At 38.2% G+C, this 23225-nt stretch overlaps 1 protein-coding gene and 1 long non-coding RNA gene across 2 annotated transcripts; one reads left to right on the top strand and one right to left on the bottom strand.

Annotated features, from left to right (window-relative positions):
• Window positions 1–1106: 1106 nt before the first annotated feature.
• Window positions 1107–23007, bottom strand: CFAP57 (cilia and flagella associated protein 57). The gene is given in 21 exon segments (XM_010716225.3): window positions 1107–2059; window positions 2320–2446; window positions 5922–6065; window positions 6149–6283; window positions 6708–6824; window positions 7954–8097; window positions 8509–8667; window positions 10023–10196; window positions 11240–11430; window positions 12344–12437; window positions 14509–14664; window positions 15121–15282; window positions 16430–16603; window positions 17290–17502; window positions 17973–18086; window positions 18459–18624; window positions 18939–19078; window positions 20149–20301; window positions 21620–21658; window positions 21660–21804; window positions 21965–23007. Coding segments are annotated over 21 exon segments (3276 nt in total). The 5' UTR covers window positions 22282–23007; the 3' UTR covers window positions 1107–1847.
• Window positions 5320–19043, top strand: LOC109369350. Its single transcript, XR_002118315.1, has 3 exons — window positions 5320–5503; window positions 8080–8160; window positions 18957–19043. It is a non-coding gene; the product is annotated as an uncharacterized LOC109369350 (long non-coding RNA).
• Window positions 23008–23225: the final 218 nt, after the last annotated feature.

Raw genomic sequence — 23225 nt, 5'->3', positions numbered from 1 at the left:
TTCCCCCAGGGAGCATCTGATAAACTCATACTGTGCTATGCCTGTCTTTCAATATTCCCCCTTACAAGCAATGATTTAGCACATTCTACCCACCACAATCAAGCTCTAAATCTTCTTGAACTCAGTCTGCCAGCTACTTACCTGGGCTTCATCTAGTGGGCTTTGGATTATCTTTAAAATGACATCTTTCTAACGAGAGTGACACATAGTTGTACTTTTAAGCATGTTAATCACAACTTAGAAATCATTCTTCACCTGAATATGCTTCTTTCTCTTATGAGGACAAGGTTCTTCTTTTCCAAAAAGATTGATTCTATTTCTCTAAACCACATCTATTAAAGCAGTGGCTTCTACCACTCAATCTATTCTGACAAAATGAGGGGAAAATTATACCACATGAGAGTCAAGCAAATTAAAATGGGTGTGTTCTGAAAATTTAAGAGGGAACTGGTTTCTAAAATATTTGCTAATTACATTAATTACATCCTCTTTCTGTACAGGAAGTATCAAGATGATTATGGGGATTGGGGGCGGCAGAAAGGGTGTTAAGCTAGCACGTTAATAGACCAATTCCATCATAACTTGTTCCTGTCAGACTTACACTTCATACAGTTAAAGCTGCAAAATGAGAGAAGCAAGGCTAAAGAAACTTTATTCCACATTCGAGGACAAAGCATGCAACTAAAGCATCCTGGGTCATGGGAGCTCATGGAGAACCATCTGTTTTACCATAGTGGAAAAGAGTTTAGTATCTTTAGAGGTTATGTGTTATCCAGCCTTGACACTATGATCTTCAGTGTAATATTATCATTAGTATTTAGAAAGCATTTGTCACTTCTCTACAATTCAGGATAGGAAACAGAAACAGCAACGTACTGGCTGTTACAACACCATATAGTTTCTACGCTCATAAAGTAACTACAGACTTCTGATACCTGTGCAGTGTTCCTCAGTGAGGCAGATATGTATCATACACTGAGACCCAAAAAGGAAAATTTTCTTTTTTCCCTGATTACCGAAGAAAGGAGTCCTTATTTTTTTCCTATATGTAAATATTTTGAAAAGTAACATTTTAGGAAAATTTCACTGCAAACTTGAACTAAAGTGACTGCAGATGTTGGGAAAAAAAAAAAAAAAGCAAAAATGAATTTATTTAATTAATATATGAATTATGACATAAGATTTGGACTTTATTGCAGATTTTGGAGTCTTGCTGAAATGATTGTAATGGAACAACACATCTCTCAAAATGAGGCAGGGGCTTGAGCATGGCTCCAGCTAGGAATGCTTGATCACTAGCCAAAGACTGCTTTCACAAGGTAGCTGATTTTCAGTCGGTGACTGGATACTTCCTTGGAATAGCAGTGACATCTGTCTGAAGTACAGACAGTCCTTTGTATGGATATAGGCAAGCCAGTTCTGGAAAAATGAAGGATGATATTGTTTTTGCAGCACAATGACATCAAATTAGAATTCTAGCAGATGAGTTTACAGAGTTGACTAGCAATTCTCAACTAGGACACATTATTTTTTAAAGAGAGGGGTGTGTGACTGCCCAAGCATGAAGGCACAAAGATCAATCTTGCTCTAACACAAATGTATTTATTTTTTTCTCTTGGCTCTCTGGCAGCAGAAAGACTTCAGAACATCAGAACATACACTCTTAAGTGAGAGGTAGGTACTCATGGAAAGGGCAGGAAAGAAGGAGGGAAGAAAGGTTGGTGTCTTGTGTCCTGAGCAGTGAGTGCTACAGGAATACTTCTAGTGTTAATGCAAGTCTAATCTATGCTGTTGGATTTCTGAGCTTGCCAGGAGAATATAACAACATAAGGTGTCCTTGAGCCAGGTCAGTGTTGATGTGCCTTGTGGCTTCTTTCCAGATTCAGCTTAGGAAACATTCCATGTAACAGAGGCTGAGCTTCAAGGCCTTGCCCCTTTTCTTGAATTTGGTCTCGTAGATGTTGGATTTCAAGCAGCTGCATTTCTATGATTTTCTCATTTTCCTTCTGTGCATTCAACCTTAATACAGCTGGGCTTGACAGCATTTCATTGGAGGGAGCTAGAAGATAAAACAGAGAGGACAGAGTAAAGGTCTAGCTCACAATTCTTTGAAATAAGCAAAGAAAGAGATCTTTCAGGACTGAAGGAGTACAGTTAGACAGTAATATTTTGCAGTGTTCACCACAACAATGTTATAGGTACTGTCAGGCAGACAAACTGGAACAATACAGAGATAGTAACAGAATTGTTCACTAAGGTCAAGGAGGGCTTGTGGAATAAACTCAGGCAGTATGCAGACACAAATGAAGCATTACTCACCCGTGTCTTGAATTGCTTGTTTCTTCTTAGTTAATCTTAGTGCTGACTGGAGGTCATGTACCTGGGTATGAGCCACTGTCAGTTCTTGTCGCAAGTCATTAATTTCCCTAATCAGACTCACATTTTCCTGCAAAACCAATATACTTCATGAGGAAAAGCACAGGTACTATCTGGCTCAGCAACGTGTACTTGGGAAGGAAACTGGACAGTGTAAAGTCAGTGTAACAAGCAGAAGGTACTGTACGCTTGTGGAGCTAGAGAAATCAGTACTTTACATGTTTCAGATAAGGCTATAGTAGATCTGAAATAAAATGTGGCACAATTTTAATCACATAAGCTCAAGAAGCTAATATTTGTTTTGCTTTTCTGACTGCAGATGCATTCTGAGACATCATCTTCATTGCAGTTCCACAGAGAAGCTTGAGAATGCTCTAGGATTGATCTAATTAATTCAGAATTAAGATGTACAATTCCCATTTCTCCCTTCAGTCTGCATTATTTTGCTTTTCACTTTTACACCACGTATCTATTCACTTAAATTATCATTATCTCCTTGCGGATCTTCAAAGACCTTTTCATTAGTTCCAACTGGCATCACTTTCCAACTCCCTTTCCACATTATTAAGAAATACATAAAGCATATGGAAACTTAAGACACCTATTGCTAATGTTTTGTTATGAGGGAAAGTTGTCCATGTATTTTTGTTCTTTCTTTAATCAGTTCTTTGTTCTTTTTTTTCAATCAGCTTTCAACCTATAAAAGTTTAACCCTCTATTTTTTTTTAACAGCCTACCACAAAGCATCTCACTGAAGGTGTTGTAAAAGTACAACTTAATGTAATATGGTTTTCTTTTACACACTATATTGACAGCTTCAAAGTCTTCATTAAAGGCAATATGGGCTAATAGTAGTGAAGGATGATAAAACTGTTGCTCATGATTCAGAAACAGGAGAACCACTAATTAAATATTTATTTTCTAACTCAACAAGAATGGAATTCTACATTTTACTTGTAGAAAGACAGTGAAGTATTCAGAGACAGATTGTGAAATTTGTTAAAGCTTGAACTTTAGCAACAACAGTTGTTCTTCCAAGGGGTTCTGTTGGACAATAAATGCGGGATGAGTAGGTGAGCTTATGCAGCCTGATCTGAACCCATAATATTTTTTAGACTCTGATTCGTTTAATTCAAGTCTTAAAATGCAGATGAAATTTAACTGCTATATATTTAGCCCAGAACTTGATGCTGCTATCAGTTAAGATGTTACTGTTGACTTCTTAGCAAAATACATAGTATTCTGTGTGAATTAATTCCAGCTACTTCAAAATGTCTTGTTTGGCTTGTTGGGTGCTAAAAAGGCTGTTGGTTAACACTGGTAATATTCTTCTGAAGAGGCAGGCTATCCAGACAGATTTAGCTTTTAATTCAATCTTTGCATTCTAACTGGAAGATTGTACTACATCAAAATGATCATGAGGTGGATTAAAATAAATGCTCATTGCAAAACTCTTTGTCATAGGATGTTGCAGCAAAAGAGAGATTGCTTCAGAAAAGGGATTGATCAAGTGCATGGAGGATGAGAGCACCAGAAACAACTGCATATGATATTTGGACACAACCTACAGCCTAGTGAGTCCTTGCAGTGCTGACTGTCAGAGACAGGGATGACACATGATGGAAAAGATGATCCTCCAAATACTCCAGCTCAAGCAGTGTTACTTCAAGATTTTTCAGTATGTCTGTTCTTATGTGTCCACGTGATCAAAGAAGTCATTACAAATACAGGAGGTTGGAGGGAAAACTAACAGTCCAACAACAGGCAGTTGGTAAGAACAGTTAAAATTATCTTGGCAGTTCTAATCATCTGTTGCAGCAGTTATTAATGGAATATACCTACGAACAGTCACTCAAAGAGGAATGCATAGCTCTGAAAATGTAAGCACAACTGAGGAATATAGAAATACAGAGCTAGAAGGCCATCAAGATGTCATTTGCTTGTTCAAAGCAAGCTCTGACAAAAGTTTGTTTAAACTAGTTTTAAAAGTCTCCTGTGATGGACTGGAAGACCATGATAATTCCTCCTGGCTGTAAATTCTCATTAATCTACTAGACTTCAGAGAACTGCTCTTTCTTTAAAGAAAAAGCTGGTTAGAATCTTTGATATCTTCATCTTCCAGATGTTTTATTAATTTAGTTTTAATCATCATTTCATGTTAGGCTTACTGGTCCAAGACATTGAGTATTATCATTATAAGCACCATCTGTCACCCTATTCTTGCAGGAAAATTCTTCAGGTCCTTTTCTGAAGCCATATTGTTTTGTGCCAAAAGGAAACATCAAATTCACAGGAGTGAAAAAATAAAATAAGGCCAAGGAAGAAAACTGCTGCTGCACGGGCCTGAAGAGGCACTATGGATAATAACAATATGCAGATGACTTAGGTGAGGACTGAGGTTTAGAGATCCCGAGGAAGCGTAATAAAGTAACAATGAAGAAAAGTGAGGGGAAAAGGAAATGCTGACTGAGCAGAAGGAGACTATGGTAAGAAGAGACTGTGAAAGTGCTGTCCTCCCAGGATGTTCGTTGTGGGGCTCCATATCCTCTCATTTCCAGATGAAAACAAACTAGATCTTTGGCCTCAGCCATCATAAGTTTATCTTGCTTTGTGAGGAGCAAGGATTCTGAGCAAGAGATCTTGATATGAATTGGCATAACTGTGTTTCTGAGCTTCCTTGGAAAATCTGGATGAGAACAGCTGAAAGCCCTTCTGAATTCAGACCAGTAGGAATGGACTTATGTGACGAAATAAAGGCAATATTTTTTCTTTCTCCAAAATTACTTCCTAAACAATGCCACATAGTAAGTGCAGCTTGGTTCTAAGGTGCAAAATGACAATGGCAGCAATTAAAAATACTGTTTGAAATAAAGTAAGTCCATTAATTACTTTAAAAAAAAATCAGGTAGCAGAGATGCCCTATGCAGTGGAAATGCTAAGTCACAACCTGAAACAGTGACTGAGCACCTGGTGGGAAGGCAGGGCCAACCCAGGGGAGCTCAGGTGCATGCAATTAACCAGAAGGGGTGAAGCCAAGATCCACTCCTTGCCAGATCTCATTTAAGGGTTGGCAGTGGAGGTGAAAGTACCTCTCTGGAGATCCCTGCCTACTGGAGGTCTTTCAAAGGTAAGCAGTTTTTCTTCTTTTGTTTCTGTGTCTATGGCTGCTGCATTTGGGCTTGTTCACATTTGCTACAGTCTAGGATTGTGCCACCCTGCTACTATTGCTGTACTTTCTATCGCGTTACAGTATTTAGCCTATCTCCTTTAAAAGTGGGAAATGGCAGACAAACAAAAATATCTGCAAAACATCAGCAATTTCTGGCATTGGAGATCTTGCTCTTTCTGTCCAGAAAATTGTATGGCATTCGTAGCTCAATGAATATTATCCTTGAATAGAAGCACTTGAAAGCCGTAATAGCTCCTGGCAAGGAAGCAAACCAAAACTATTTTAAAGTTCTAAGAATTAATATCAGTATGGTGATTGAGGTCTCTTTTGTGCAATGCCTTCCTTCTTCCCTTTAGCAAAAGAAAAGGCTTGTTACCTGCATGATGTGCGTGTAAGCAGCTTGGTGGATTTGCTGATCCTTCACCACCCTCTTCTTTAGAGCTGCTAAATTCCTCTCAAGATATTCTCTTTGTCTCATGTACTCCTGCTGCAAATCTGTGTCTACCTCTTCCATCTCTACCTGAGAGAGCACAAAGTTTTGCCTCAGTAAATACGCTATCGTAGATATTTATCTGCAAGGAGAAGGCAAAGTCTCTAACTCACCATTTCCAATTGCTGTACATACTTGGTGTAGAGCTCACGGATCCCAGCCTTCAGTTTTTTATAATCCTGAATGAAGCCCACACAATTATGAAGATCCATTTTGAATCGTTTGATGAGAGCTTCCATATTTTGCTTCTGTAATAATAATGTAGATACATCACAGTAGGCTCTGATACATGCAATCTTCTAGAAAATCTAGCAGAAAAGGTGAAAGCTAATATATACTTAAACTTAGTTGTTTAAAAATACTTTATTAAAAACACCTGTGGTTAGGCATCTGCCTCACTGTGCTGTTAAATCTGGGAGAATGTGTTGATTGAACTTGGGTATAACTAACTGAAATTTTTTAATATCAACTTGCTAGTTTGATTACAGACTTAGAAGTTTTCTGCCTTTGTCCCCCAATTTATAGACTCTCCTGTTTTCTCATCTTTGTACGCAGCACCCCCAAAGGACCTCTTTGCTCACATTAATGCTTCTGCAGTGTTACACCCTCACAAACTTCATTATCCAGGACTGTGGATCACTGGGAACGCTGCACAGTGGCTGTACCCCATACCTTCTGCCTCTCTTTGTGCAACTCCTTATCGGTTGCTTTTAATTTTTGTTGCGTTTGTGTGATATTTAGTTCCAACTGTGTGTTCTCCTTGTGGAGTTGTTCCAGTTCCCTCTCCATCTGAAAGGAAGCAAAGGGAGGACATCAAGATTAAGTGGACACATTGTGGAAAAAAACAACACATAACAGGAAAAATCAGGGGCTGGAAATACAGACTTGAGAGAGTAGATCCCCCTTCAGGTTGAATTGCGTACAAAACAAATCAATTTTGGAACAACACTGCCCTCTGCCAGAATACAGAAAAAAGAGGAAAAAAACGGATATACGGATCCCTTTCAAATTACAGATTTAAGTGATGTGATGCCTTTTGATTTCCTTGATTTGAGCCAGGGCTGTACTTTTCTATCTGAATAAAAACGAGTTAGGTGGAAAATTATCAATACCGGAAAGAGTAAGTGCAACAACAAGAACCATATGATACTAGAAAGAAACAAATGCACAAAAAAACTGTGATGATGTAGAAAAATGGGCAAAAAAAGCACGAAGGATGCCACAGCATTTACTGACATGAGAAGATGACCAGAAGAGAGGATAGAGCTTTCCTCATGCGAGTGTGACATGCACATAAGATATTCATTAGCTTACATTTATTTAAAGGCTTTCATTCTGAATAAATAGATGTATGAAAGCAAACAGGTCAGTGATTAGCAATGGATAGGTCACACTAAGATTATATCACGAATAGGTGATATAATCTTAGTGTGATATTCACTTGCCTAAGTGAACTTGCTGCAAGCTAATTATGAACACAGGGAAAGTTTCCATGGATTAGTTGATTAATCTAATTCCTAAATTTGGTTTTCTTTGCATAAGTCTGCAACATTTTGAGAGGAATTCTCTTGCTCTTCCTCCAGATCAGCAAAGGCAGTGTCTTGCAAACTTTACGAAGTATGTGCAGGGCAACCATACAAGGATGACATTTATTTTAAAGAAAACATTACATTACTCAGTTTTGAATAAAACACTGAAACAGAAACTTAACAGTATTGGTCACTGGCAGTATGTGATGCAAAATTAAATACCTACTGTGGCAAAGTATTTTTATTAGCTGTAAAGCTATTGAGTTAATGTTATGTGTCTTAGAAAGAAGTCAAGGAACAAACAGAGGGATCTCCGTGAGACTGGCCTGGTGATCCTCATATTCAGCCAAAGGGTTTAGTAGCAGAGGCCTAATTATGGTGTTACTCACCTCATGGATCTGCTCCTTCATTATTTTGATATCATTTTCACGTGATTCTATTTGCTTTCTAAACTGCTCTAATCTGTGATCCAGTACAAACTTGAACTTTTCCAATTCCTGGTTTTTATTTTTTAGGTCGTATATATGCTTCTCCTGCGAGAAATACATACAGAAACTTGAATCAGACCCAGCGCTCTCAAAGATCCTTAAGATGAGGTGTGAATACGGCATGGGCAAAAACAGCAGTCACATATCTAGTGGAAGTCTAGACCTTAGTCACAAATCTCACTCATACTGGGTGGGAAGCAGGGGGGTAAATAATGCAGAGATTATGGATAATCCTACAAACTCAGGAATGGGGGATGAGAAACTCAACACCCTATATTGAGTTTCTGAAGGAAAGCTTAAAACGCTAAGGTAGCAAACTAAAGACTTTGCAAATTCTTGAAGTTAAAACTGAGTTTCCTGCACATTATGTTAACACAACACCATACTACTAAAATAATTACTTGTTTAAATTAAGGGAGGGAGACAATGATCTCAGCCAATTGTTCAGTTTCTCACCTTTTCCTGAATAGTGTTAGTTCTCTTTTCGATGTTTGTGTTCAGCATTGAGATGTCCTTCTCCAATGACTTAATTACACCTTCCAGATTCTGCTGTTCCAGCTTCATTTCCTCAATGTCACTGTTTCGTTCTTTGAGCTCCTTCTGTAGGCTGTTCAACTAGAGAGGCAAACAAGAAAATTACAAGTTGTTCATCACTCAACCATCATACTCTCTAAGATACCTTATAGACACTGCAGGATGAAGGGTACCAGATTAATAGATAACAGGATTTTAATCATTTTATGAAAGACATTTAATGTTCTGAGCCATCTAGAAAAAGTAAACAACTGAAGGACAGATGGACATATTGTTGGGAAAACAGTGAGAATTAAGATGGGCTTTGAGAAATCATAGAGGCACATTTCACCAAAAGATGAAGAGTTACAAACCATGTGCAGAGAAAATGATCTTAGCAGATGTTCTTTAAAAGCAAGAAGGAGGTGAGGAGAGCAGATTAACATATAAAAAAGAACAAAGCAGCTCCAATTTCATGTTGATTAGGAGAAAGTAGTTGCAAATTAATTAACTTGATTGAAATTGATTTCTGAAATGTGTGAGAAATCTCCATAATATTGATCCATAATAGTCTGAATCTTGAAAGCAATGAAAAAATGAGCTGTCCTACAGTGAGGAACTGGAATTCAGAAGCAGAAAGTGTGTGAATATTATGCCTAAGTGTCAGCTTCAAATAACGCTCAAGTCATGGAAAATTACTTTCAGCCTCCCTTATACAAGGTGATCATTGGTCACACATCTCTAATGATGACAAAAGTAGGCTGATGGGGTGCCTGATTCATATTCTTGAAATCCCTGCCTTACTGCTAAGTCCTGCAAAGCCAAGAAGGTCAGAACTGGGAAATGGAGCTGGAGAAACTCTGAACACCCACAAAGGTATTCCCAGTGTCTAAAAGGCATAAGAACGGATTCACAGTACCAAGATAAAAGATGTTATGCAGTCAGAGAACCTCTATATCTTCAGGAAAATGTAATTTCCAGCTAGTCAAAGAGCTAAAGTTTCTATGCCTACTTCAAAACTCTAGGAGTAAGAACAGTAGAAAATGTTGATAGGTACAAAATACGTGTACAGCATTAAAAGAAGTGATACAAGTGTTTCTAATATAGTAACATATCAGATCTTAGAAAAATTAAAAAGTTCATTTGTTTCCCTCCTTAGGATGAACAATATTATTGTTTATGATTTGAAACTATGGACAGTAGAGGAAGTGTACTAATAACAGCACACCTGCTCTATAAGCCATCTCTAGGGGTATCAGCATTCAATCATTGCACTGCTTCTTCTGATCAAATATTCTGAAATATTCAGACGGATATAAGAAGGAGCAACTGTTCTCATATGAAAATCTAAATATTTACAAAATATGTTAATTGGTCTTGACACATCATTAAACACATTCAGTCCCTGGCAACAGGTCTCCATGTGCAGACACAATCCTATTACAGATAAGAGATACCCTTTTATTCATGACTCCTATTTCTCCTTTCAGTTGCAGATTTGATTCCTTTTCTTCTATGAGCCATCTCTCGTATTTAATTTTGATATCCTGGATTTCTCGGTCTTCATCTTCTTCCATCTGTTTCTTAATTTCTTCATGTGCTTGCAGCTGCTGCCTCATATCCTCCTCTGCCTGCAGTTAGCAAAAGCAAACATTAGAGAAGGCAACAATAGATGGCCAATAAGGAAGAGGAGGATTCTTTATCTGTAACTGTATTTCTCCTGGGAGGGCTTATACTTGGTGGACTCTTCAGCTTCAATTGCAGCAATAGCATTCAAGCTAACAAGTTCTGAGGGGATTAAAGTCACTTTAAAAACTGTTAAGATAAACACCAAAAAATCTTAAGATTTAGATGCTTAATGTTAAGATGACTACAAAATAAATCAAAAATGTATATATCTGAAAACCTAGCCAAATTAGCAAACTTGTTCTCACAACAGCAAATGCAAACCTGAGTAACACTTGAGAAGTCCTTTCTAAATTGCTGTTTCTGCTGCATTAAGGACAGTAAACACTCAGCTTTGCATCAGTCTCTGTATTACTTTCTTCTCACGTTCTTTCCTGACATTCTTCCCAAATTGGTGTTGCATCACAGGGATGCAAACAGTAACACTTACGGGATTTAGTGACGTTAGTTATATCAGCATCAGTCAGATGCTGATATATTTGCCCTATTTGGCTGAGTCTTTGACCTCCAGGTGCTGGAGTTTCACTTAAGTACTCAGGTATTCCTTTTTTCCTGCTCAAACTATGCAAGCAGGGACCTCAGGGACTTGATGACGTTGGTGATTTCATTAAGCAGGAGCCATAGAATTCACCAGCTTCATCTCTTCACTAGAACAAGGTGATTTAATCTTTATCCAACTGCAGTAACTTCTAACCCACGTTAATAAAAAGGAATTCTTGGAGGTAGGAAACAGAGGTAAAGCTGAGAATATCCAAGGACATTCTTCTCAGCCAGTTACTGAATGTATGAAGTTCAAAAAAGCTGGTAACTCAGTTAGGGTTTTCTTCATTACTATTCTATCTGTTGATATATCTCCCCCCCCTCCGCAAGGTTACAGGCAGATTAGGAATTGTGTGGAGAGTGCCAACTATCCCTCCTCTAGGGAATATTTCATTCCAGCTGGAAATAAAAATAGTCAATAATTCAAACTGCCAATCAGGTTTCATACCTCCTCCAACAGAAGAGATTTCTCATTAAGTTTCTCCTCATAATAATCTGTTAGCTCTTCTAGAGCCCTGTTTTTGCTTTCCTGCAAATTGTGCAGTTGTTTCTCATATTCCTCTTGCATCCTTTGGGAGTTTACTTGCAGCTCCTGGTATTTCTCATTTTCCATCAACAGTTTCTGGTTACTGTCTGATTCTGGAAACAGGAAACATATGGAACTGATAAAACTCATAGAAAAGAGAGGCATATCCTATCCTTCTACTATTATCAGTGTCTTTATTTTCTACTGTCTTTTTGGCAGTTGGTTGCAATAAATTATACTACAAGCAACTCATCACTTTCCTTGTCAGATATGCAGGGGTTTTAGGCTCTATGGCCATACAAAATTCTACATCAGAAAATCATCTCTTGGGTTTCTTGCTCTTCCTTTTACTGTTTATCACTTCGCTAATAAAGCCTGCTCTAAAATTGCCGTTCACCTTTCTCAGTTGTGCCTCTGAATATTCTGTTGTATCCCTGCAGAATGCAACAGAAAAAAATGTTTCAGCTTGAGTAAGTCCAAACCTGCACCAAAATCCCCTAGTCTACCATTACAAAAAATGAATAGCAGTCAATCTAGACATTCCCCTGAGAATGCCAGCCGTGACAGAAATGTATAAGCACAACTGTTACAGAGTGGACTTGATATTTGGTACTAATTTGCTGTATTTCTGTTTTACCTTGATTAAGAATCTGGGATCCAGGTATTTCCATGTTGTACACACTGTACACTAATTAGCCTGGTTGTTGAACAGTAAAGCATCACAAGTCTTGTACAGTGAGCAATAACTGAGGAAATTTCTAATCTCAGAAACAGAACATCTAAGATAAAATGCCCATGTGCACATTCTTCTGGTCACACGTGCAGTTTAGACAAACTTTCGTTCTACTCTACCTATATGACATACGTGCCTCTTTCCTTTTACCCTGCACTCTGATAATCCCTGTTCATCACATTACTTGCAGGTCCCAATTCTTTGTGTTCTTGCACGTGGTGATGAACACATACACAACATAATTTAATGCATTTCCTGAAGATTCTAGTTACAAAAGCTTATTATAGTCTAACCTAGGTCTCGCATTTCCTTGGCATGTTTATTCATCAGCTCAGATACTTGAAGCTGGTGTTGCATTTCCTGATTGTCTTTCTCTGCCTGTAAAATCTGGGAGGAAAAAAAAACAACAAACAACATAAACAAAAAACCCAAAAGACTTAAAAATAAGCAAAGCAGTCTAAATCTTTTGTATTTTTGCCAAGGGTGGGGAACACATACACAACAAAATGATGTTTGAAGTCTCTCACTAAAAAAGCATGCCATGTATTATTAAGCTGAGTTGTCCCAGAGATTCACCATGAAAAATTACAATACTAAGGAAAGCTGAAGAAAAGTTGCAAATGGAGTTCATATAATACAGGGCGTTGTATAATCCTAAGCTAACAAGAAAAGTTTGAGAGTCACAAAAGCCTCCACTTTTTTGTGTGTGCCTGCTTGAGGAGAATACGTAGTTCTGCAAATTGTTGTCCAGATATCAAAATCCAAGCTGCTCACTTGGATCAATTTGAAGTCCTAAAGCACTGGCATTTGCATGGAATGACAAAACTAGGCAAAAGCAAGGTTTGAATGCCATTTGCTTGCATGTTCTACTACCACTGTAAATTACTTAATCTTCTAAAAAGACACAAAGAACTGGAAAAAGATGAGTGAGAAAATTCCCAGAAAATTTGGAGGGAACCACCACAGGTACATTTTATTTTTTTTAAATACGTTCTTCTCATAAGAACTATATGGCTTTTGCTTAAACAGAAATACTCCATTTGCCTACTGGACACAACAATTAGGAAAGTTAGCCCCAAATGTGCCAAAATTGTTCTTTTGTTTCATCTTAATACATACTGATCCTCATAGAGGAACTACAACTTGCCTGAGTAGAAGTTTTATTCACCTTCAAAAGCATTTGCTTGCAAGCCTATAATCAACCAGCCTAAAGAAGTTTCAGCTAAGAAAATAACAATTCTGAAAAGACCTAAAGAAATGCAGAAGAAAACTGGCACAGGTAAAATGCAGTTAAAGGAATGAATATACAAGATGTGAACAGGTGACCTTCTTAAAGGTTAAGCTATATAAAAATGAGGAAAAATAGAGAAGTTTAAACTCTGGCTAATGCAAAAGAACAATGAGAAAAGCCTGAGAGCCTAAGGAACAACTTGAATAAAACTTCAAAATCAGTAATTAAATTTCTCAAAAAAAAAACAAGATCAGGAGCTCATCAGAACATTGGCAGAGGCAACAGACAAGAAAGTTATAAAAGGAGCACTTTAATAACAAGACCATAGAATAACAAAACTGACAAGTACCTCAGCAAGCTTTCTGTCTGGAATCCTACTTTATAAGGAGACAAACTGATATACTTTCTGAAGCTCAAGCTATGTACAACTCAACAAAATAAATGCTAGCAAATCACGAGGATCAGATAATATTTGTTGTAAAATGTATTATTGAAGATAATAGAATTGAATCATGGCATATATGATATGTAATCTCTCACCTCAAGCCATTTGACTGACAGTGAAATTGCTATTGCATCATCTCCATTCTAACTCTAAATAGGATCCTGAAAATTACAGATCAACTGTGTGGTGTATGCACTGGATAGACAGAACAGAATTAGTAGGCACATATAAGAAAGACACTGGGAGAAATTATTATGGCTTTTGTCTTTTAGTGAAGCCCTCCCTCATGACCACAGAGAAACCAATATATGAAACAAACCAAATATATGAACAGGAGAAATCCAGAGGATATAGTTTAATTCTGTTTTCAAAAAGCATACAAGACACATCACTGAGTGTTCTTAAAAGTGCTAAGCAGCCAAAGCATAAAGAATAAGGCAGTAAAATGAACAACCGTAGGAGGTACAAGTTGCATGTGAGAGAGCTTTTAAGGCACAGTCCCACTTCTACCCACAGGTGATAGATCTTACTGATCCTTGGACACAGGCAAAAGTTATTGCTGAAACTGTTTTCTCCCAGGTAGCCTCTTGCTTCCCCTCAGCATTTATAAGATAGCTGACTTAAATAATAGGTTCTTGCTTTACAAATATCAGGAACATCTTTGTTGGAAAGGAATGTTGCACTCTTCAGATGCCTCGTGGCATTTATACATACATAATGCAAGCTTGAACTGAACTCAAAAGGGAAAGACTTAGTATTTGTTACTGCAGTAAGAATCATACCTGGTGTTTGTTTTTAAGGGATTCTAGTTCCTGAGTGAAAGTCTCTTCTAATTCCTTTATTTTTTCACTACAACTCATGTCCTTGAGACGTAACTGGTAATCGTTTTCTGTCTGTAGCTCTGACACACGAATCTGCAGGTCTAGCATTGCCCGATTCTATTAGGACATGGATGAGAAGATACTTTTAACAGAGAGATTATTTCCCATTAGCAACAGTTTGTTAAGGATGCTTTAATTATTTCTGAAAGACAGACGTAGAGAATTTTCACCAAGACAGACTATTAAGCTTCAGAAGCAAGTTTCCTTTGTTATTTTACAAGATGGTATATAAAAAAGCAGTTGATTCTCCACCACATTAAAACTGTCTACAAGTGACTGGAGAAGGTATTAGAGAAATGTCAAACCTCTTTTCTGCATTTGCTGTTCATACAGTGCTGTTTGCATGTTAACACTCGGCTACTTGCTGTAGCCTCCTCTTATGAAGAAAGCCATGCAAGTTCTCTTAGACAAAGGGCCATACAGGTACACTTAGTTGCAAACATCTTGCAAGTGTAATTCACAAACTGCAAACTAGGAATCTTATGGTTCATATGCACAGGTTGCTCCTCCTACCTTCTCTTCTATATCGGATTTCATGATCAACACCTCCTCAGCATATTCAAATTCCTTTTCCCTTTTCAGTATCTTTCCTTTCTTACTATATACTTTCCAGAAGAATATAGAGCCATCCTCTGAGGCGGTCAGCAAAAATAGGTCATCATTTGATACAGATATCTTAGAAGGGAGAGACAGTGGAACGATAATAGAGACAAGGAAGAACAGCGACATTGTTTGATCTCACATCACATTTTGCTTCCCACCCACTTATTCCCTGTCATTTCTACCACAGTCTACAGTGGAAGTATTAACATAGCCCAACATCCTCTCCACCCAGGTTCAGAAAACATCAGAAGGGAATGAAGATCCAGAGGAACTTGTGAAGACACTGGATCCACTTCTCTAAGCTGTAGAAAGATTTTAAAAACCTGGAACAGACAAGACCTTCTAGATAGTTATAGCACAGACAGGCAATTCATATGAAAATTCCAAAGGTCCTAAGCCTCTTTTCTCTGAGCAGTTTCTTGAGCATCAGGTGGTTAAATCTTTCTCTTGAATTTGCATAAAAAGCTCACTGAGAAATATCTAGTAATAACTGCAGTCCAGACCTCCTCTGACTGCATAGCTTGGCATAGAGTACCTGGGAGCTGACACAGCTTGTGAGTGAAGTGAAAGTACGGTTCTAGTAATTGCCTAGTATGTAACCTAATGTTGGACCATGCAGCTCCAAGTCAAGGTGCTGTATTTGACAGTGATATTTTAAAACACCAAAATCATCAGCAGTTTTAAGAAGGCAGAACACATGGGTTCCCAAAAGTGTACTGAAATATTTCATGCTTGGAGCTTCCACTCACCATTTCCCCATCTTTCATACGTTCTTCAGTAGCCCTCTAGAAACACTAGAATTATCAGACTGGATATTGCAATCTCTTGTTTACCCTGGCAGCAAATCACTTAATGCATGTATCTCGTTCCTCCTTCCATTCTCACAACAGATTTCCAAGCCCGCATAGTTTTATCTTCCTCTTTCCAGAAAGAGATATAACAAAGTTCTCCATCAGGAATATGCCTTGTTGTGTATCCTGGTGCAAGCCACTGAGGACTACTTCACGACTTAATCCTTCACTTTTTTTTTTTAAACCTAAAACCTGTTTGTCTAGTAATGCCTATTTCTTAAGACAAGACTTCTGTGAATTCTCTAATCTTCACTTTCCACAAGTACGCCCAACATTAGTTAGAACATATTATGCTATGAAAGGGGAAGGAGAATTGGTGCTAAATGAGATGAGTATAACTGGCATGGCAAAGAAGTATTCTGTGTTACCTTTGTAACAGCACCTGCATGGGCTTGATACTCATTGAACTCCCTGCACAAAGGTAACGGGTACTTCATAGCTCGTACTGTCCCCAGAGATGTACCAACAAATATCATGTCACCAGAATGAGAAACAGCTACTGCAGTATAAACAACATCCAAGGCAGGCACTTCATGCTGGATCTAAAAAAAACCAAACCACAAAGAAAAGTTACCACCACATTGCGTTAAGTTTCCCAAAGCTATTTAATTACTTACTGCATGAGCAGTTGTCATATTGCTGCCTGCAGCAAAGAAAGCAGTTAGGAGAATCTACATGTCTATAGGAGTAAAATCATTAATGATAGTACTGAACTTTATACATGTGCAGTCTTAAAATTTTAAGCCACAAGTCAATCTCTTCCGAATAATGAAATGCTTATTACATTCAATTTAGCATTGTTCTTAACAGAAAAAGAAACAACCAAACCAAACCAAAACCCCCCGTAGTCTACAGACGTATATCCAATACTGGAACTAATGTTTCAGCAAAAGATCTGATACAATATTGCAAAGTTAGTTTGCTGGATTAGAAGATTTTGAGGTAAATCAAAGTAAAATTAGAAAGATAAAGACCACAACAAAATCTCAAGTTTCATGGTGAAGGACATAAGAACACGTCAGCAAATACTGTAGCAATCAAGAATGGGTTCCATGTATGATAAGAACCTGGTGTAGGGAACCTGCTTTGGGAGGGGGGTTGGTCTCGATGATCTCTAGAGGTCCCTTCCAACCCCTACAGTTCTGTGATTCTGTGATTCTGTGAAAACCAAAGCATTACTACCCTCCCTAAAGAACTTAGCAAAATCCCACAGCACAAGTTAGCTCACCGAAGACTCGGAAATTTCTTTGAGAGTTTGGTCTGATCCAACAGCAAAGATGACTTTGGAATCAGAATGCAGGGCAATGCTGCTGTAGATGCAGGATGTGAGCACGCACTCCATCTCCCTTTTACCTGTTGATAAGTTCCACTCATAGACAGCACCGTGTGTGTCACAGGAGAAACATTTTGAATCATCTGCACTCCATTTAACTGCACATACCTGGCAAACGCAAAACATGCGAGGGAGACAACATGCAAGTTACTTTAATGGTAAATCCACAACTACTTTGGAATCACATTTCTAGGTTTTTCTTAAAATAACTTTGATGTTTTTCAGCTAATTCCATTTCAGCATTAAAAACAACAACAACAACATTTCAAATTACCTTATGATCACACTGACAAAAAAAGCTCATTTCTATAATTTTCAAAGCAGTTCATTTTATTTTTATACTCCCTTATTGGAATACTTTTCCTGGTTCAGCTATCTGCAAATCATTCTTCAACACAAGGACAGACTCTACAGATTTATGTGGTGCACATATACACTAAGTAGGAAAACTGACTTTTGTATTTGTAGCACTAATTTTGGAGTCCATTTCTGATCAAAGATTGTACTTTACCTATTCTAAATGCATCTTAAGAACTCATACCTTAATGAGTTGTACTGCTTAGGATTTGTTTACTAACCTTCCCGCTATGTCCTTTTAAATTATTAATATTCTCAAAGGTGGTACAGGAGTAAATTTGAATCACATTTCCATTAACTGCAGCGAAAAGATGTCCTCCATTACTGAACGAGCACTACAAAAAGAAAATATCCACGCATTAGTGTAGATGCAGTGGATATAAAAAGTCATGCAATGAATTCCAATGACGTTATCTAATATCTGAACACTATACAAGAAGAAAGCTGCATGACGTAATCAGCCTTTTACCACTTTCATAGTTGGTGCTTTCCCCTATAAAATTCAGTCCTCTGGTATTTCCGACCAAACTCCTTCAATGGTTCCCAGGCCCACAGTTAAACATCATTCCAGGCTTATTTTCCAATAGTTGGAAACGTTCTCTTTGTTTTTATATCCTAAATCCCACTAGGATCTGTTAGACAGGATGTTATCTTCTGTTGTTTTTCCCCACTCTGCTCCCCAGTCTTATGCTTGAATCATTCCTTACCTCTCTACACTCTCTCACAGGAAAATCCTTGAAAACATGCATGTCCTCATATAGCACACTTATAAATCGTAGTTTGTCAGAAAACCCAACTAAACAGAAAAGGCCAGTGGGGTGAAGTGCTACTGCGTATGCTTCCTCCCAGAACTCCTTATACAGCTCCAAAGTGCTGAAAGAGAAAACCATTGTGCAGAATGGAATAGTGCGAACTCCCTGTGAATGTTCCTGGAGATTCTTTTTCCAAAACACATTACAAGTTTACCACAAGCCTTGAATAATAGAAAACATTCTGGACTATTGGCATTACATTTTAAAGGCACCACATATCCATACTTCCCAAAGCATGTCAATAAGACCATTCCTATCCCACACCACATAAGACTTTTATCAAAACAACTCTGTTATTCACATGAAATTGGTGCTGTTGACTGCTAAACACAATATATGAAAAAGCAGGAGGTAATAACAAAAACAACTCTTTACTTTGTCTTGTAATTCCAGACACGAACAGATTTGTCCAGGGAACAAGTAGCAACAATGGGTCTCCGAATACAGACGTCCAGACCCGTGATTGAAGCAGAATGTAATGGGAAATGTAGATATTCAAAATGACTTGATTCTTCCTGAGAAAAATGATAACATTAAAAAAAAAAACAACGTTTCCCTGTGGGCAGTAAATCAGGTAAGAAATCTATTATAACTCTTTGTGTTCAGTAATCAAATAGGTTTGAGGAAGCCACTTCCTCCTGTCACTGCTTCTGCCTGAACATCCTTGAAACATAACAGCATTAGAATCATTTTAACATTATAATTAATTATCAGGAAAAGTGCTGCAGGGAATATGAAAGCACCACAGATCTCATACACCAGTGAAAGCAGATCATAATTGGAGGTGTCAAAATGAATGCAAGTTAGATAAATAAATAAAACTGGACCTGAAAGGACTCAGTTAAGATCATCTGGTCTGACAGATATTTAAAAATAATTACGTGCTGAATAATGAGCAAATTAATCAGGACATTTAACTATTCCATGCTGGATATGAAGCACTGATGCAATTATAGAATGCGTGCAGAAAAAGATTCCATAACTGCAAAACCCTTTCCTATAGAGATCTTTTTAATATTACTTTATGCAGGTTAGTATTTAACTTTGTACAAGTCAATTTCATTACACATTCAACTCCTGCCCTTGTATTAGGAATGCTTTTTATGATGTTTGTTCTTCACAAAAAGGTTTCACTTCTAACTAGAACTTCAGGAACTATAATTTTAGTATCACATTAGCTTCCCAAGGCTGTTTCAGCTTTACTATGATGTTAGTTTCTGCATCTTACAGTATAGCATAAACTACTACAATTACACTAAAAATGCATCAGTTAAAACCTTACTTAAGTGGTCTGATAGTGACATGCATCCTTAAATAGTCTTAGCAGTATCCTTTATCACTCTGACACTGAATAGCATCTTGTGTGCATATAGAGAGATGTTTCCACAAGAGGCTACTGAAATACAGAAATACAGCACTCAGAGAAGCATACAGAGCACTTCATAGATGTGTTTCAATGGTTCAGAGCCTAGCTGATAAATTTCAGGAGAACACATCACAGAAGGCGACACTGAAGGGTCTGTGCCACTACAACACATCCCCTACTGGATAAATTGGTTGTGGAATGTGTAAAGATTGCACTCACCTTCAAATAATCTGTGGAGGGCATAGTAAACATGTAAAGCTGATTTTTAGTTGTGCTAACAACCATGACTTCCTCAGAAGGGCTGAAGCATATACATGTAATGTCCTGTCTTCTGAACAGCTTTGGCACAGTGGTGAACAGGTCCTGAGGAAGCTGCACAAGAAATGCATCCAATGGGGTATTTCAGGTCTCCGTGTCCTAGTAGTTGGTATTCTTGCACTCACACACACACACACACTTTTGCTGAAATACCACCTTAATAAGTATATATGCAGTATCAATAAGAATACTTGGATAGCAAATAGCATAAAAGTACTGCCAGGCAGGGAATGGCATTTGAGATAACCTAAACGTGCCTTTAACATCTGAGCATCAGAGGATATTTCAGCAGTAATCTTAAGCACTTGAGTTAAAAAACAAATTGGTATCAAAAAGACATTAACCAAAAATGTAGAAAGTGATAGAAAAAAAACTGCCTGGAAATTGTGATCTCAGAATAACCATTATTTGTACTGCATCATTCAGGTTGATAATACCTGAATTAGTGGCATCCTATTCACAAAAGATTGCTGGTCAACAGACCATGAGCTACATCATCAACGACTCATAAACTCCTCCTCTTCTAGACCTGAGCTCATGTGTTCATGTGTCCAATCAGCCAGTGGATTCCAAGACCCACCTCTCAAATCCATGAGTTGGAGGCAGGCACATGCAAACCATATATACACGTATACGTGCCTGGCAGAAAGTCTCTTATCTTGTAGATTTGAGGAATAATCTACTAAGCTGGCTGACAGTAGAACACTGTTAAAAGAGATTTAAATTTCTCGTGTAAAAGGTTTGGAAGTTGATGAAGACTTACTAAGTGTCCACAAACAAAAAGGATTTTGATTCCCTTTTCTAAATTCTAGGATCTGATACGTAGGAAAGATATGACCTTTTAGACCCAGAATGTAAAGGCTTGACCAGATTAGAGTAAAATGCCCTTATCTTGATACCATAATAAGTCAATACACACAGCTCCTATGGGACAATTAGAAATCTTACTAGATTACTTAAGAGTGCATATGTCTTGCTAAAGCCACAATAAATATTTGAAGGGAAAGATGCATTGCCTTGAAAAAAAGCAAACAATCAGTCTAGTTTTTCATAACTGATGTAGCCTATTTCTTAGCTCCAGTGCCTCCATAAATACAAGTTTCTTAAAGGTTTCCAGAAGCTTAGCAACATCAGCAACCATATTTCACATAAAGGTACATGCAGAGCTACCTTGCAAAAGTTCATCTGTCATTGAATTTCAGTGTGAGCTCTGGCAAATCCCTTCCTTTTTACAACACTTAGCTCATGCTTATAATGGACTTCAATGTTGTGCTAAGAATTAGTATTAATAATTGGATCAGAAGCAGCCCTCCTGCCCACAAAAACAGGCCTCTGCTTTGTAATTGCTTGCAAAAGCTTTTTTTTCCCCTACCCAGATTTCTTGACTCTCCTCGTAGACTTCCTTCTTGTTAGGTCTTCTCAAACAGAAGAACCACTCCTGGGCTAGATGAACATGCAAAGCCTTTGGAATAAGCTACAACTGCAGATATTTGAGGCAGAGAATCCTGTAGTGAACCATTGTCTTCAGAGGTTGGTTCACCAGAGATATCAGAACAGCTGCAAGCAAGAAATGTATAAAGTCTTCAGAATAAAAGAGACAAAACAAAAATGTTTATTAGCAGCATCAAAAATGTTATAAACTGTTCATGAACTGGACAAGAAAGAAGAGAATGGCCTGCAACAAGTCTTCATGCACTAGTATTCTGCAAAGATTTACCTCTCATAATGTTTTGCTCGTGCACCTTCTTCTAGTTCCTTGGGTGGTTTTCTGTATTCTACATCTCTCTGCCAGAGCAGCTCTCCAGTTTCAAAGAGGAAAAGTTTGCCTGTGGCAGTGCCACATATAATTTCCTCCTCAGACAGCCAGGCATGGCACAAGTAGTTTTGTGGCTCTCCCTTTTGTAAATTTGTCTGCTTCAAAGTTCCTTCACTGTATTTAAAGAGTTTAAAAAAGCCATTTCCAGTAACACAAATCTGTGCATTGTCTTGAGGACTAAAGCTCACCTGTGGAACAAGAGAAATTGTTTTACACATACACACAGTTATGTTCACTTTCAGGAATTATCATATGCAAGTATTATACCTGTTCTAGAGAGGTACGAGATACAGGAAAACAAACAAGGAAAAAAGGTTCACAGAAATGTAAAAGAAACTAAGAAATAGACTTTGCACTTCTCCCCCTTTCAGAACTGTGCATATCAATGTGACACATGATGTTATGGATAAATTAATTCTATTAATCTAAGAAGCCACCTGAATCACAGTATAATATGGAAGAGGGAGTTGTTTGCCCTTCAGGATCAAGCAAGGAAAACAAACACATCTTCACTGCTGTTTACCAGGTTTTCCAGGTAGAAAGGCATGATCCATTCTTAGAAGTCAGGAAGAATTTCTGTATTTCGGGAAAGGCAAACCTTACCCATAACGCATTTTGTTTTGTGTAAATGGGTGTGTGCTGATGGATCCAGTGGACTAATCACCTCGATCTCCAACAGAAGGACAGCAGGAGTAGCTAGACATGATTTTTCACGCTTAGTGGGACTATAAGCTGCACTTGTCTTCACGGTCACTCTCCTCTCCCCACGAACTGAGCTCACACACACAGCTGGCCGTTTGCTTGTAGACGTACCCCAGAAAAAAATGGTAGCTACTGTCCAGCCCATCCCCCTCCCGTTCACAAGCGCCCTTCAAAAATGGGAAATAGGAAATGGTTTTAAGTTGAGGGAGGGGAGATTTAGGTTGGATGTCAGGGGGAAATGCTTTACAGAGAGAGTGGTGAGGTGCTGGAACAGGCTGTCCAGAGAGGCTGTGGATGCCCCATCCCTAGAGGTGTTCAAGGCCAGATTGGATGGAGCCCTGGGCAGCCTGGTCTAGTATTAAATGGGGAGGCTGGTGGGCCTGCATGTGGCGGGGGGTTGGAGATTCGTGATCCTTGAGGTCCCTTCCAACCCTGGCCATTCTGTGATTCTGTGATTCCC

The sequence above is a fragment of the Meleagris gallopavo genome, chromosome 10 (assembly GCF_000146605.3).
Source record: "Meleagris gallopavo isolate NT-WF06-2002-E0010 breed Aviagen turkey brand Nicholas breeding stock chromosome 10, Turkey_5.1, whole genome shotgun sequence".
NCBI classification, from domain to species: domain Eukaryota; kingdom Metazoa; phylum Chordata; class Aves; order Galliformes; family Phasianidae; genus Meleagris; species Meleagris gallopavo.
The sequence above is the reverse complement of the archived record's forward strand: the minus strand, read 5'-3'. Positions and strand labels throughout refer to the sequence as shown.